Source organism: Rhyacophila brunnea, unplaced genomic scaffold (genome assembly GCF_057557595.1).
Source record: "Rhyacophila brunnea isolate RB1 unplaced genomic scaffold, BYU_Rbru_1.0 scaffold_7, whole genome shotgun sequence".
NCBI lineage: Eukaryota > Metazoa > Arthropoda > Insecta > Trichoptera > Rhyacophilidae > Rhyacophila > Rhyacophila brunnea.
In genome coordinates, this window is record NW_028233339.1 from 4,189,565 (window position 1) to 4,204,622 (window position 15,058).

General features: G+C 34.8%; 1 protein-coding gene across 1 annotated transcript; it reads right to left on the bottom strand.

Moving 5' to 3' along the window:
* Window positions 1-4,301: 4,301 nt before the first annotated feature.
* Window positions 4,302-14,714, bottom strand: LOC147064384 (succinate dehydrogenase [ubiquinone] iron-sulfur subunit, mitochondrial-like). Its single transcript, XM_085957425.1, has 5 exons — window positions 14,610-14,714; window positions 14,148-14,419; window positions 10,038-10,332; window positions 8,815-8,937; window positions 4,302-5,048 (listed from the first exon to the last, which is right to left on the bottom strand). The coding sequence occupies exons 1-5, from the start codon at window positions 14,658-14,660 to the stop codon at window positions 4,947-4,949; spliced, it is 843 nt and encodes a 280-aa protein (XP_085813551.1). The 5' UTR covers window positions 14,661-14,714; the 3' UTR covers window positions 4,302-4,946.
* Window positions 14,715-15,058: the final 344 nt, after the last annotated feature.

The window sequence follows — 15,058 nt, forward strand, 5'->3', positions numbered from 1 at the left end:
AAAACTACAAGGCAAGAATAAATTATTTCCTAGCTTAGTAAATAGCATCAGTTCATTTAAAATGAAATTAAAACTGTTCATCTCTTAGTTAGAAAATGAGGATCTGAGTCAATTTCCACACTTGAAAGAGCAGATTGAATGTGCTGCGGATTATTAATAGCAATTTGACCAAATATATTGAAAAAGTCAAGATATTGCAATGGTCATTTAAAAGTTGTTTTCATGATTTTGCTGAAGAAGAAAACTGCATTCTCGCATTTATAAACCCATTTTCACTTAGTGAACAAAATGTAATGCAGATGCCTAGTAACATACAAATGGAACTGATTGATTTAAAAACAAATTCATTATTGATAATGAAATTTGATGAGCTTTTTCCCGATCAAAATACTTCTGACATAATTAGTTTCTGGCGTTCATTACCCGGTGAACATTTCCCAGAGCTAAGAAAACCGATTCAAATTTGAAGAATTCTCTGTTGCTCTCGGTAACAAATTTAACACCAAACATTGAAAGATTAGCGAAATCCAAAAGCTCTCAGTGCTCCATCCCGCTCAGAGCTACTCTCTCTCTCATCACATCCAACAACTGTGGTCCAGAGTTATCTTCACCAAACGAGACTCCCGGCAGCTGTAGCACCATCAGCAGGGTCCACGACAGCGATCACACTCTCGTTCAAGAGATCATTTCTGACTATTGTTGATTGGTGCTCCAATAAACGTTTGTTTTTTGAACTGGCATTAATTAATTTAATTGCGTGATTGAGTTATTTCTTTTCCTCCCCTAAGCGAAGCAGATCCTACCCCTATCTCTATTTTCCAACCCCAACCGTGAACGTAAGAAGGTAGAAAAGTTACTTGAGTTGTATGGGTCGTCTGTGAAAAAAATTGGCGCATGGTACACAAAGGTTGGCTACCCTATTTGGCGGGGCCCTTTTGTAAATATTTTTTGTTTTTAAAAAATGTAATTCATAATAAATAATAAAATTCCATAATTCAAGTACAGTATACTCTCTTAGTAATCCGCCGCTCGATTATCAGACAACTACTATAATCCGCCGTTATTTTGAAAGTACAAAGTATAGTTGAAAGCAAGCTTTATAATTCGCCTTAACAACTGGTTGCGTCAAGTGAATTACTATTTAATATTTAGTTAATAAACTTCGTTTATAAATACGTATAATTTAGTAAATAAGTAAGTACTTGATTTTGATTATAAATAAAACCATAATTTGTTAGTACAAATTTCTCAAAAAAACCATTTTTACAAAATACCTGTTTTGATTTTTACCGTATTATTTTGTATGTATGCACTATAATCCGCCGCATTCACTAATTGGACACTTGTCTGGTTTTTGGGGTGACGGATTACTGAGAGAGTACTGTAGATGTAGGTATTAGAAGATACAAAAAAACGATACTGAATACCCTTAATTCTGCCTCGAACACCATTTGTAAAACGCCACTGTAGATCATCACACTGCCTTTAACCTTAGTGGTAGGTAGGGGAGCCGCCAAAGATCCTGACCTAGGGGCTCAATTCAGAATGTGGGGGTCATGGTTGTAATAGTATTTACTTTATTGAAGGTCGTACCATTTTCCTCGGTTTAGAACTGTGTCCCGCATCTTTTGCCATGTTATACCTGCCGCATGTCGATTACTCCAGGGTGAAGGAAGACCAGCTATGCTATAAGAATCTATACCTGTAAGATTGCGCAGAAACATAAAAATTCAAAACCCAAGACTCACGAGCTTTTTCCAGATACTACATCACAGCTAGAGTTGGGTTTCGGGAATTCTCGAGAATTTAAATTTTTAACATTTCGGGAAATCCCGGATCTCGGGAATTGGGATTTCTTTATTATCAAATATTAATTAAACGATTTTATAAGAAAAAAGTAGACAGAAGACATAAAACGTTCACAGACTGATCGGGGCATTTAACACAATTAAGCCAACTTCGACTCAAAATGAGCGCAATTTTTCAACGTCAGGGAATTTTGTATCTCAAAAACGTACGCGATTGTCAGACACAGTGATTGACAGTCATATTTTTTTGGAATTCGTCTGTTTTTACACTGATTTTAGGATTTTTTAGAGGTTTTTTTTTTTTAAATTTCCCGATATCTCGAGAATTCTTTTCTGGAAATCCTTAATCTCGAGAATTCAAAATTTCTGAGATCTTTCAAATACCCAACTCTAATCACAGCCATACAGGACCATTGACAGTTAGCACACGTTTTGGAATCCTTGTATTGTATATGTACATACCACAGTAGCTAAAAAAGATGCTTGAAGAACCAAAACCCGAGTCACTAATTCGATGTTTATGAAAACATCAGATAAAACAATATTGAGCAGATTACATGAAACTGTTGTTTGTGGTCATTGCTAACAAGATGACAATAACTATGAGAGGATAGACTGAAAAGAGATGAAAGTCCTGCATTCTTATTAACATTATCGGCCCTACAACCCAATGTGGGTCTTAGCCGCTTCCACTCCCGTCTATCTGCTCTAAATTACCTCCGCTACCTCTGGAATCTGAAGTAACTTTCTACATAGTGCAACCGAGCATCCTTTTCCCTTGTAGTCTATTCAAGAGGAGCCTCTCGGGAAGCTGGGTATCCTCCATCCTTGAGACACAGCCTGTCTTAACGGAGTCACTCCAATATTACATGTGAGACCGACAGAGCTCATGAATATACCTTCCTTACTATGCACCACCTTTACATACAGCTCGGGGTAGACCTTGCCCTTCTCAAGCAGCTCCTCCACATAGTCCGTTCCTCCAATCGATCACCCCTAGTCTCCTTGTAAGCCACCAAAGTTGTTATCTTCTCACACTCCTTCTCGACCATTAAATGTGACATGCTTCAATGGTGTTTGTTCATTCATGTGTCACGTGGCCAACCCATTGCAGATATGAAAGAACTCATGATTCTGTAGCGACATTGTCAGATACCATCTTCGCGGATTGGGCCAAAACCAGATTTTGTATCTCAGAAATGGTGCAAAAGTTGATTTTCACTTCTTTATTTCGAAATTATCAATGAGAATTCGAGAATTTTTGTCATTGCCAACCAAGCGTTTTTCTTGCCAGGATCTAGCGTTTAAGAGAAATTTGTCGGTGAAAATTTTTTCCGCTAAAAAAATATAGAGAGCCATCAAATTTGATTCAGAACTGAATTTGTTATATACTACCTTACAAGGAAAAATCTCTAAATTTCGAGAAATCAATAAACTAATCTCAAATTCACAAGAATCAAATATTATCGAATCTTGAGAATTGAAAGATGTCAACAAATATCAACCTCCAGCCAAAACGATTCCGAATATCCGATAATCAGATTCACATACAGTAAAACCTCGTTAATACGAATTCCACGGGACCGAAAATAGAAAAAAAATTCGAATTACGAATTATGAAATGTATGGGGGGAAAATATAAAAATTTTGATTTTCATTAATATCGTTTACGATCAGAGCTGTGCCTACCAAATTTTCGGTTCCTTTCGGTCATAAAATGTCAGGATCATTTTTATTACCTTCTTAAAATAATTAATTTATGATGTTTTAAGAAAAGTCTGTCATGATTTTCAATGACTGGCTCATGAAATAGTGTACGTTATTACGATTTATTGAATATTTTTATATGCCACGAAATTTGAATTAAAGGTGTGATTTTATATGAAAATAATGTTCACTGGACCTTTTTTTCGCGAAAATTTCGAATTACGGCAAATTTCGAATTATCCGTGTTCTTATTAACGAGGTTTTGCTATACCTTCCTTTAAAGATTTTCAACTACCTTCCTCTCCACTTGGTGTACAATTGATAAAAGGAGATTTGATTGAAGACCTATTCACACCAACTTATATTTACAGAAGGGAAGAAAATGGAAAACATCACAAACACGCCTGTTCTGGATCTTAATACTTACGACAGGATTTGAATCCTGATACACATTATTGCACAGCTTTTATACATTTTTACAAACGGCTTGCAACAAGACACATTCTTTCAGTTCCTCAACAAATGTGACCTCTGCTTCATTTGTTTCCGTGGAAAAAACAAATCATCTATTTCAACAGCCTTCATACTGTTTTTATTACGCTTTGTGATTGAATAATTTTATTAATCACCACTTTTAACTCATTTAGTGCTGACAACGTGACTGGCGCGTTTGCTTTAGTTGGCCATTAGATATAATTAACATGATATTTAAATGTGGTAATTAGATATTAATTAACAGGTCAGTAGTGATTTGTGTTTTAAGGGAAAATAATTACATCTCGAAAGGTATGTAAATAAACATTTATTTAAATAATATCCTAACGAGACAAAAGTTTTATACATGGTTTTATACATTAAGTAGCTAACATAGTTATGTCATTAAGGTTAATTTCAGATATTTAAGAATACGAAATTTAGGGAGCATTAGACTTAGAGTATCATTAAAAAAAATACTGTTGGTTTTGTACATAATTTTCTGTTCTAGTCTTTTGCAATCTTTTGTTTCGAAACAGTTTGGCTATTATCAGTATCGATATCCATTAGAATCAGTTTTTTAAAAAGAGGTTGCCACAGTAAGTAGAACAGAAAATAGTAGCAATAATACTCCACGTAAAGAAAGTTTCTAGCACTCTACAACTCAAAAAAAAAATACTGAGGGGCAATATGTAAATTGTAATTTTCATATATTAATATTTTCCTATTAACATTTTCCTAGTAGTATGTATATCCAAGAGTAAAAGAGTAGGTATGAAACAAAGGATTATTACGGGAATAAGTAGTGTGCCAAACAGCTTTATATAATATGTAGCCTTTGTGAAAGATTATAAACGAAGATAACCCGGTGTTAGAATTTACAAAAAAATTTGCAACGATTTGTAAGAGTAGATGACATCCAAAAGGAATTGTAATGAAGTTGACAGATCGTGGGAATCACTTCTGAAGAGCGGCTGTATCTAATTTGGGATCTTCTTTCTTCGCCATGCCAGACATTAATTTTTTGATCTCGGCAATTGCTTTACCAGGATTCAAACCCTAGAAAATATAATATATTGATAAATATTTACATACATATATAAAATTCGTACACTGTTTTAGTTCGGAGACAGAATATCTGCTTCTCAACTCATGGATAGCAGATTCAAATGTCGTTTTTTTCAATATTCATAGCATGAAACCAATACGTTAAACATATGACTAACAATCACATCTCATTAAAAAAAATATAATAATTATGAAACCCTTTCGCAAGTTGTCCAAGATCCGCACCCAGAGAACACAAAAATAAGGAAAGTGAGTTACCTTCTGGGTGTGGTTGGTTGTAAGGAAGTCATTAAGTCATAAACCAAAACTGCATTCAAAGTCTTGGTCTATGGCAACTGACTTTCTCATTTCTATTTTATCAATCTGCTCTGTGTCCAGACCGGATTGTAGAAATGAAGGCATATACACACCTCATTTTTTTAATATACCATTTATTATACTGTTAATCTAACCAAGTACTTACTCAAAAATCTATCTAATTAGGTACTAATGTATATAACATACTATAAAAAGTACCTATGAACTATGTTTGTTTGTTTGCTCCAATTTTGAATTTTTGCGCAGATTTTGGATTTGATTTGAATTTAGTGCTCTTTTGTTTGACTTTTATCAGAATTATTTTCATTTGGACGTAAAATTGTATGCCTAGATTGAAAATATCATGATATTGGCATTGATAAATATAATCTCCTATATATTATTATCCTAAGAGATTTTGGAAAATTCACTAACGGCTCATTTAAGCGACATTTTATTGTTATTTTTACATCTTCACTTCGAAATGTGCGCTACCGATTCATCTACCGTTTGAATTGACCACATTTCACAAATTTTCAATGATTTCACAGGTACTTGACGTTTATAACTGATATTTTCTCATACAGCATATACAATTCGCCATACTTCTTTTAACATACAGCAGAATGACGTCTTCGTCGCTTAAGACCTTCTAATCCTTTATTTGACAAACGGATTCGATTATTTTTATTCAAATATCGTAATGTAGGCATTGGCGCACTTTTTTCCGGTGAAAAAACCATAATCTTGCTACAATTTACTGCGTAAATAAAAATCTGACAGGTGTGTCCGCCACTGTCCGTCATATCATAGATAACGTGACATTCCAAATTTGATTTTTTTAAATACTTCTTTGTGGCTGTTCACCCACTATTTTTGTTATTGAATAATTACCTAGGCTACTAATTTCCATACTAAAAAAGTTGCCATTGCAAACAATGAAAGAAATTAATACGAATTGTTATAGTTATCAAAATGTGTGATATTGTATAATATCTACCTATTTTTTTCGTCTCTATCATCATCAATCTTGACCTATACACTGCTGGATGAAGGCCTCCTAAGCCTTATTCTACTCCTTACTTACACATGAATTGTTATATTTATCAAAATCAGTGATATAATATTATAATCTACCTATCTATATATAATGCCATTATTATCACGAGCCTCAATAAATCCACTGCTGGATGAAGGCCTCTCTACGTTGATTGTATTCTTGACAGTATTGAATTTCTAATGTTATTTATCTACATATTCATATCGTCATCATAATCATCATCATCATCATCATCAACTAGGATCAATCCACTACTGGATGAAGGGTTCCGCAACCTGATTCTACTACTATCGGTTTAACGAATTTGTGATATTATACCTATTTCTATCATTCTTATATCATCGACCTGAACCAATCCACTGCTGGATAATGGCCTCCCTAGCCCGGTTCTACTCCTTTCTGTCATATGAATTGCTGTATTTATCAAAATCGGTGATATTATATTTAAAAACATATTCATATCGTCATCATCATCATCAACCAGGATCCATCCACTGCTTAATAAAGACCTCCCTAGCCTGATTCTACTCCTTTTGTCATATGAATGTATGTATTTATCAAAATCTGTGATATTATATGTATCTACACATTCATATCGTCATCATCATCATCATCATTATCATATACCTGAACCAATCCACTGCTTAATAAAGACCCCCTTAGCCTAATTCTCCTCCTTTCTGTCATATGAATTTCTGTATTTATCAAAATCGGTGATATTATATTTATTTACATATTCATATCATCATTATCATCGACCTAAACCAATCCACTACTTAAAGACCTCCTTAGCCTGATTCTACTCCTTTCTGTGATATGAATTTCTGTATTTATCAAAATCGGTGATATTACATTTATCTACATATTCATATCGTCATCATCATCAACCAGGATCAATTCACTGCTGGATGAAGAGTTCCGCAACCTGATTCTACTACTATATTATACCTATTTCTATCGTCCTTATCATCATTGACCTGAACCCATCTATTGCTGGATAAAGGCCTCCCATGCCTGATTCTACTCCTTTCTGTCATTTGAATTGCTGTATTTATCAAAATCGGTGATAATATATTATATATATTTCCATTATCATTATGAACCTGAATCAATCCACCGGTGGATGAAGGCCTCTCTAAGTTGTTTGAATTTCTGTCGGTCATATGAATTACTATATTTATCAAAATTGCTGATATTATATTTTCCCATTCATAATATCGTCATTATCATCATCAACCAAGATTAATCCACTGCTGGATGAAGGTTATCCCAACCTAATTCTACTCTTCTTGGTCATATAAACTGCAATATTTTTTAAATTTGTGATTTTATATACCTACCCATTTATATCGTCATTATCGTCATCAACCTGTATCAATCCACTGATTCCACATCTTTAGGTCTTATAAATTCCTATTCTTATCAGATATAATATGTATTACTTCATTATTTATCAACATTTGTCTCGATATGAATGTCCCGCACCGGGAAACTATATTGTTTAAGGTTAATTTTTAAAACAAAATATGATTTTTAAAATATTATTCTGTGGCTCCAAGCATTTATTTTTTATAGACAATGAAACAAAATAATGTTTTAATTTATTTTTTATGCTGCTAACCTTTTTCTATTATGTAAATGGGACCCGAAAGAGATTAATATTCGCGTTATATTGGATCGCTATTTATGATAATCACGATTGAGATGTATAACTATTTATCATATTTAAATGCACATACGAGTACCTACACATATATTGTATTAAAATTAAAATGACAGTGGTAGCAATCGGCGATTGCCAGCTGTTTTGCTAGGCTTAGCAGCCTGAAATGGTGTCAGATGATATTGAGAAGGCCAGACTCCAGAATAAACTACGCACATGACTCCAAATTTGTATTTGCAGTGACGACATGCATATCGTAAAACTGACAAATCAGATAAATTTTCAATTGTCTGACGTGAATGAAAATCCATCCCGAAGGGACAACTATGGCGCCGTCTATACACACTTTACAATTATTATATTAAAATCCAACACCAAGTCACTATGATGAAAAGCTGTCTGCAAGACCTAGCGAGACAGACTGGCGAGAGCCAGCTGACTCAGCTAGTTATTATTAATTTGTTAAGTAATATAAATGTATATCGATCAACAAAGCGACCTCGTGGAAAGGCGGGTACTTCAGCTATCCGAGAATGGGGAAAAAATATTCAAAAATCAACATGACACTTTTCTTATCGAGACACATTCTTTTTCATTTGAGATGAATATTAAGAGACATTAAAATTGCAAATAATTGTAGTTATTAGCTACGCGGAGCTTGTTAACTTGTCACAATTGATGCAAGTATTTAAATGCTAATCTTAACATTTCTAATGGGATAAAACGATGATACAAACCTTAGGACATGTCCGCGTGCAGTTCATGATGGTGTGGCATCGGTAAAGGGACCAAGAATCTGAAAGTCGCTGCAGCCGCTCCTTGGAATTCTCATCACGAGAATCGATAATCCAACGGTAGGCCTAGCAAATAAACAAATAAACACAACTGTGGTGAACATGATTCTTAAGATTACGAAATAATTTGAAAATACATCATTGTTCGATAAGCAATACACAATGCACTTTTATTCATTATTCATCATTCTTTTTCTGTAGTAAAATATTGTAATTGTGTCTACAGTGGAGTAGAGGTTAAATCTCGTGCCCATCGGTCAAGGGACCAAACCCTGTGATTGGTTCAAATTCGCATTTTGCTTTTTCAATTCCCATGTGTTTTGATTTGGCATGGGACCCTAAGAAATGGTGAATAACTGATTCTTGTAAAAATTCTGTTATGCCACATCTTGAAATGGAAACGGTAATATATTCTTTTAAAATTGAAATGCTATAGAAAAAACCAAAAACATAATTTTCGGAAATACCTTGAAAAAATCACGGTACCTAACCGAAAAGTCCCACATATCATTTCTACGTTTTAAGAGACAAATTTAATAATCAATTCTAGACTTTCGCATTGGAATTGTCAAAAGGTCCCTAACAGTGACAACCAGGCTTTCTTTAGTTGGAGGAACATCGCGCCTTGTAAACCAGGTAATACATTTTCCAATAATCACTATGTAATTGATCTGACTAATCGCTTCTCTCGCATACTTACACCCAGTTTATCGGGTATCAATATTACCTATTATGTCCTCGATTTTTTTTTAATTGAGAATAACGTATTAACATGATTTAAAATTTTTGTGCGTAATTGATAATAACTGTGTGGGGAAATGTCAGAGCGTCTGTCCCAGTCGCATAATTCTCATGACACATTCACTGCTGACCAGATAATTACTAATTAATTACCACATTTAACTATATTATGCTAATTATATCTAATGTCCAACTAATGGTTACGCGTCTTTAGCATTGAAAGACTTAATATAATTCTTTCATATACCTGTTCAGTAATTACCAAGCAAAAAATACTTAATCATTTAATTGACAGATCATGTAAATCTATAATAATTCCGATTTTTTTCAAATTCTCATAGAAACTAGGGCAGGTGCTTGTGAAACCCAGATTGGAATCACTGGCCTTGAATATGTAGAAAAGGTTAAGAGTGAAAAGCGCAAACCTGCATTAGTACAGCGGGGCCGAGGTATTTGGTGCCGTTCCACCAATAAGAGGGGCAGGAAGTAGAGCAGCAGGCGCACAGAATACACTCGTAGAGGCCGTCCAGTTTTTCGCGGTCTTCCACCGCCTGCAGCAGCTGCGCTCGTGGCTTCTTGGGCTCGTTCCTCTGCAGCCACGGCTGGATGGAGGTGTACTGGCGGTAGAAGTTTCCCATGTCAGGCACCAGGTCCTTCACCACGTACATGTGCGGCAACGGATACACCTTGGTGGGCTTCGAGCAGTCCGTGTCTATCTTGCTGCCAAAGGGAAAAAACACATTTAGCTTCGATATGCATGCGTTGTCAACTTATAATATAACGGGCCCTGCCTATGAAAAATCGAAAACGCTCTTGTTTTTCGACCCTGCTCATACACACCTTACTTAAGAAGTTCTAGTATGACTCAATGACGACCCTACTGGTATATTGTATGAGCTTGAAAATTAATTCTGCCTACTTTGCAATAATGGTACATATTGTAAATTCGTGTCTTTACAGCATTCGATCACAGAGTAATGACGCCAAGAGAAAACATTAGCTCTTATTGTATTCTGCTAACGCCAGTGGCGAGGGGTGGAGGTAGGCTGTTAAAATTCAACATAAATAAATAAACCCTGCCTCAATACCAAACCATAATAGTTTAGGTATGCTATGGATGATCTGACAAAAATAGTGCACACGTTTTCAGTCATGTTTATCTGTTTTTGATGAATTAAAAATACATATTACAGATTGTGTTGGTTAGTTTTTTTTAATTCATTAAGCTCTGCCTGAACCAAACCATAATCGATAAAAAATATTCTTCTATCTATAAAATATCTAAAATTATGCATGGTTTAATGCAGTGCTCCGCAACCTTTTCTCACCCCCGGCACACTAAAGGTCTTCCCAGAATTCCGCAGCACACCACACGTTAAACAATATATACACCAAAACATGGACCCCAGACCAGAATCTTCGGCGCCCCCCTACCTATCGCTAAGGTTAAAGACAGTGTGATACTTTAAAATAGCGCTTTTCAAATGGTGTTCGAGGTAAAATTTTATAATAAAATAATAAAATAGGTAAAATAAATGTTTAGTGATTTTTTGTATTCATTAATACGTCTACTTGAATTATGGTTAGTTGTCGGGTTAACAATAATTATTTGTCGAATATTGACACAATAATAATAAAGTGTATCCCACAATCGTATGTGATAACATGTAAATGGTAGCGAAGTAAATCAGCGCCCGCAGGAGACTTTTTTTCTATTAGAGCAAATTTTTAATTTGTGTTTATCTCACTTATCCGCTTAACCTGCCACGTCGCCCCCCTGAGCTTGGACCCCCAGGCTATAGCCCCCCACCTTGTGGGGGACATGCACCAAAATTACATTACATACTTATATTACATACAATAATTAAATATAGGTACATAACACACGACGAAGAACCAAATGTACATATTCCCATGTATTGTATTATCAATAAAATAACTAATTAATATGATACCTGAGTTTGTTTCAATGAACGTAAAAGTTTTTAGCCTTAGTTTGGTAACCTCATCAAAAATACGGGGATATTCTTTATTAACCGAAATCTAGAAAATAGCATAAGCGCTTCTATAGAATTTTCGACATTGGTTGAGGTTGAGGGTTTCGAATCCAGTCGTATTGATTGTATGAAAATAATGATGAAATTTCTTTTGAAGCAAATTTAAATGTTTTTGAGACGGATCGAAAAAGCGAATAGCAAAATTTAAATGTCATTGAAATTAATAAAAAATCGTGTTTAAAGTAAGTCATAACATATTATAAAAAATGGCAGCTGATGAATATAACCAACTTTGCAGTCAACCTCCGGTTTAATTCTATTTAACTAACAAACAGAGCTGAAAAAAATACGACACCCGACGGGACTTGAACCTGCATCTGCTGGATTCGCGCCAGTATGCTTTTCCAGTTAAGCTATGGGCATCTTACTAAATTACGACGATTTAAACTAGTGGTTGTTACATGAAATGCTTATCGAATTGCGTTATAATGTTGGCTATAGGTTTTAGTATATTAAATTAAGGTAGGTATCAATTAATTCCTTAATTACTAATCGGCGTAGCGGATCTCTCCATTATTTAGTTTTTATAACGTACTTAGAATTGCTAATAATAACAAAATGATTTTTTGTAGTGTGCATGCATTAGATATTTTCAAATTATTAATTAATATTTAATTACCACATTTAAATAATATCATGTTAATTATATCTAATGGCCAACCTATGCAACGCGCCAGTCGCGGTGTCAGCACTAAATGAACAGACCTGAATTTGATGAATATACATACGGTGGAGAAGTTCTTATGGAATCAGGATCAAGTAAAATATCAAAAAAATGTAAGAATGGAGGTTACCGACTTTGAATGAGGTGCTCCTCGATGTTGAAATGAATTGCGGCAAGATTTATCAGTCTCAATAGATGTGCAATTCAAATCTTAATAATCATCTTTTCACTGGGCAGCGGGGTTCAAGGGCACTCAGCAGGGTTCAATTGACTTTCGATTAATCAATTTATAATATTCTAATTTCTATAATCCTCTTTTACAAATTGTTTCCAATTAGTAAATTGAAGATTTGTATTAACAAATTTTTGTTTTTACGAGAAATGGATTTTTGCCACTACCTCAACATATTACGTCTACATACAGATATTACATTATTTAAAATATGACATGAAGTGTAATGTAATAAGTCAAAAAGTTGGAAGAATTACATTGGCAAACAAATTAGAATTTATTACAATTTAGAGATAAATTTCCTCCCCTCGAGACACCCCTTAACCTACGGATTGGAGTGGTGGGCCAGGTCAAGGACGGAAAACAATGTGGTAGGATTGAGTAGAAAGAGACACATTATTCCCGAGGTCAAACCTGTGGAGGGAGCTTGCGACAAACAGCAGCGTGTAGGTGGCTTAAAACCACATTTTATTGTAGTGCCTATGATTATATTAGAAGAAAATATATAAATACTGTTAATAACACTTTATTGACTCGACTACAAAGTTGTTGATTCAGTGGGTTATGCCCTTTTTTCTAAGCAAAGATACAATAATATTATTTATCATTTCTGAATAAATGTTGATTATTGTATTGCTTAAGCAAGCACTCGCTGTCAGACGACACTACTGGTACAAAAGCGATTACACTGCGTGTCTCACGCAACATCAACTCACATGTGAAACACTATTATTTTTTAGGTTGTCCACTACTAACGAAAAAACTATACTACTCTGTCAACGAAAAAGAAATGATAAGAATGTGTTAAATAATGGTTTTTCGTGTACTAAATCTAAACTAATCACAGTTTCTTAATGTTAATATCGTGCTGGGATATATATTCTTGGTACAAGTCAGTTACGGGGAAGCCAGGCGGGAACCGCGCTAATTGTCATAGCCGATTTTGGACAAAATTCATGAATTCAAGAATGAAAACCTAACCTAACCTAAACTAACCCAACTTAACATATAATCCCGTATATCGGCTATTTTCAAAATGTGTTTGCCGCTGGCTTCCCCATAACCGACTTGTACCATATTCTTTGCTTCCTTTTATAAATGCAAGCATGGACACATGCATCATTTGTGAATTAGGTAATCAAAACGATACATAGAGCGGTGCCAATAATAATTGTTGTTTCGCTAGAGCTCTAGTCATTCAAATGAGACAGATGTGGAAGCAATAGGGTAAAGAGATCGCGAAGGGCTTCCATTTGAGGTGAGGTTTTTCATACAGTGCCCTTAATACTGATCATATGCAATCAAGTTGTTTGAATGAATGACCTGAAGTTAGATGAACGTCTTACAAGCTTACACCACTATATGAGGGACATGACTTAGAGCCAAAAATATCAGTTGTCATCTGTTTCTCACTGTTTTTTGAATAGAATAAAAATGAGTGACTACAATGATTTATGAGCCAAATTGCACGCCTTTTGTATAGAATTCTTGTCCTTTCTCCAATCGCCAGATGTAATTGACTAAAATTTTCCTATTCACATTTAAGTGATTTAATTATACTTATTATGTATATTACACATACCTAATGCATGCTAGAGTATTGATACCCCCAATGTTCATGGCGCAAGATCCACAGATGCCCTCCCTACAGGAACGCCGAAACGTCAAAGTGGGATCCATCTCATTCTTTATTTTTATGAGGGCGTCGAGCACCATGGGCGCGCAGCTGTCTAAGTCCACCTTATATTCCTGCATCTCCGGCTTCTTTTCCGCCTGGTCTGGGTTCCATCTGTAGATGGAAAAAGTCTTCGTCCGGGCGAATACGCCTCGAGAACAATGTATCCTGCGCACATTCTGAAATTTTTTTGAATGACATACAACTCATTTTATAACGTGACGTTAATTTTGATATAGAAACACGGGGTCAGACATAACGTATCGCATAAAACGTACATTGTTATGTAACTGTTTGTGTAAAACAATAAAAAATAAATGACCAATCTATCGTATTAGTAACACCTGCGGAATACTAAGTATTGTTTACCTGTCCAAATGCACCTGCAAATACTTTTAATAATTGTATTTCGGCAGACATATTATCGTTTTGAAAAAAAGTGACGTATGGTAAATCAAAAGGTTATTTTGTATTGCCAGTTGCCACATAAAAAATGGTCATAGACGAATAAATTTAGCCGTAGAAAGACAACTCCACATATTTTTATTTTTCACTCATTGAAAATAAATGTCCGTATCGCAAACAAACGTACCCAAAAAAAGTTGAAATTTCAACATTTGGTGTTCCAGGAAAATGGACCTGGTAAAGGCCCCACTTAGTCTATGGGCCCCACTATTGACCACTTTGTGGGATGTTTTACTAAAAAATTGTTGACTACCTACCGATAAATATAAAGCAATTCAAATTGAATACCTAATGCGTTCCTTTGTTTTCAGTTAACTTCGAACGAAATTGGTTTAGTGTTTTACACTAATAAT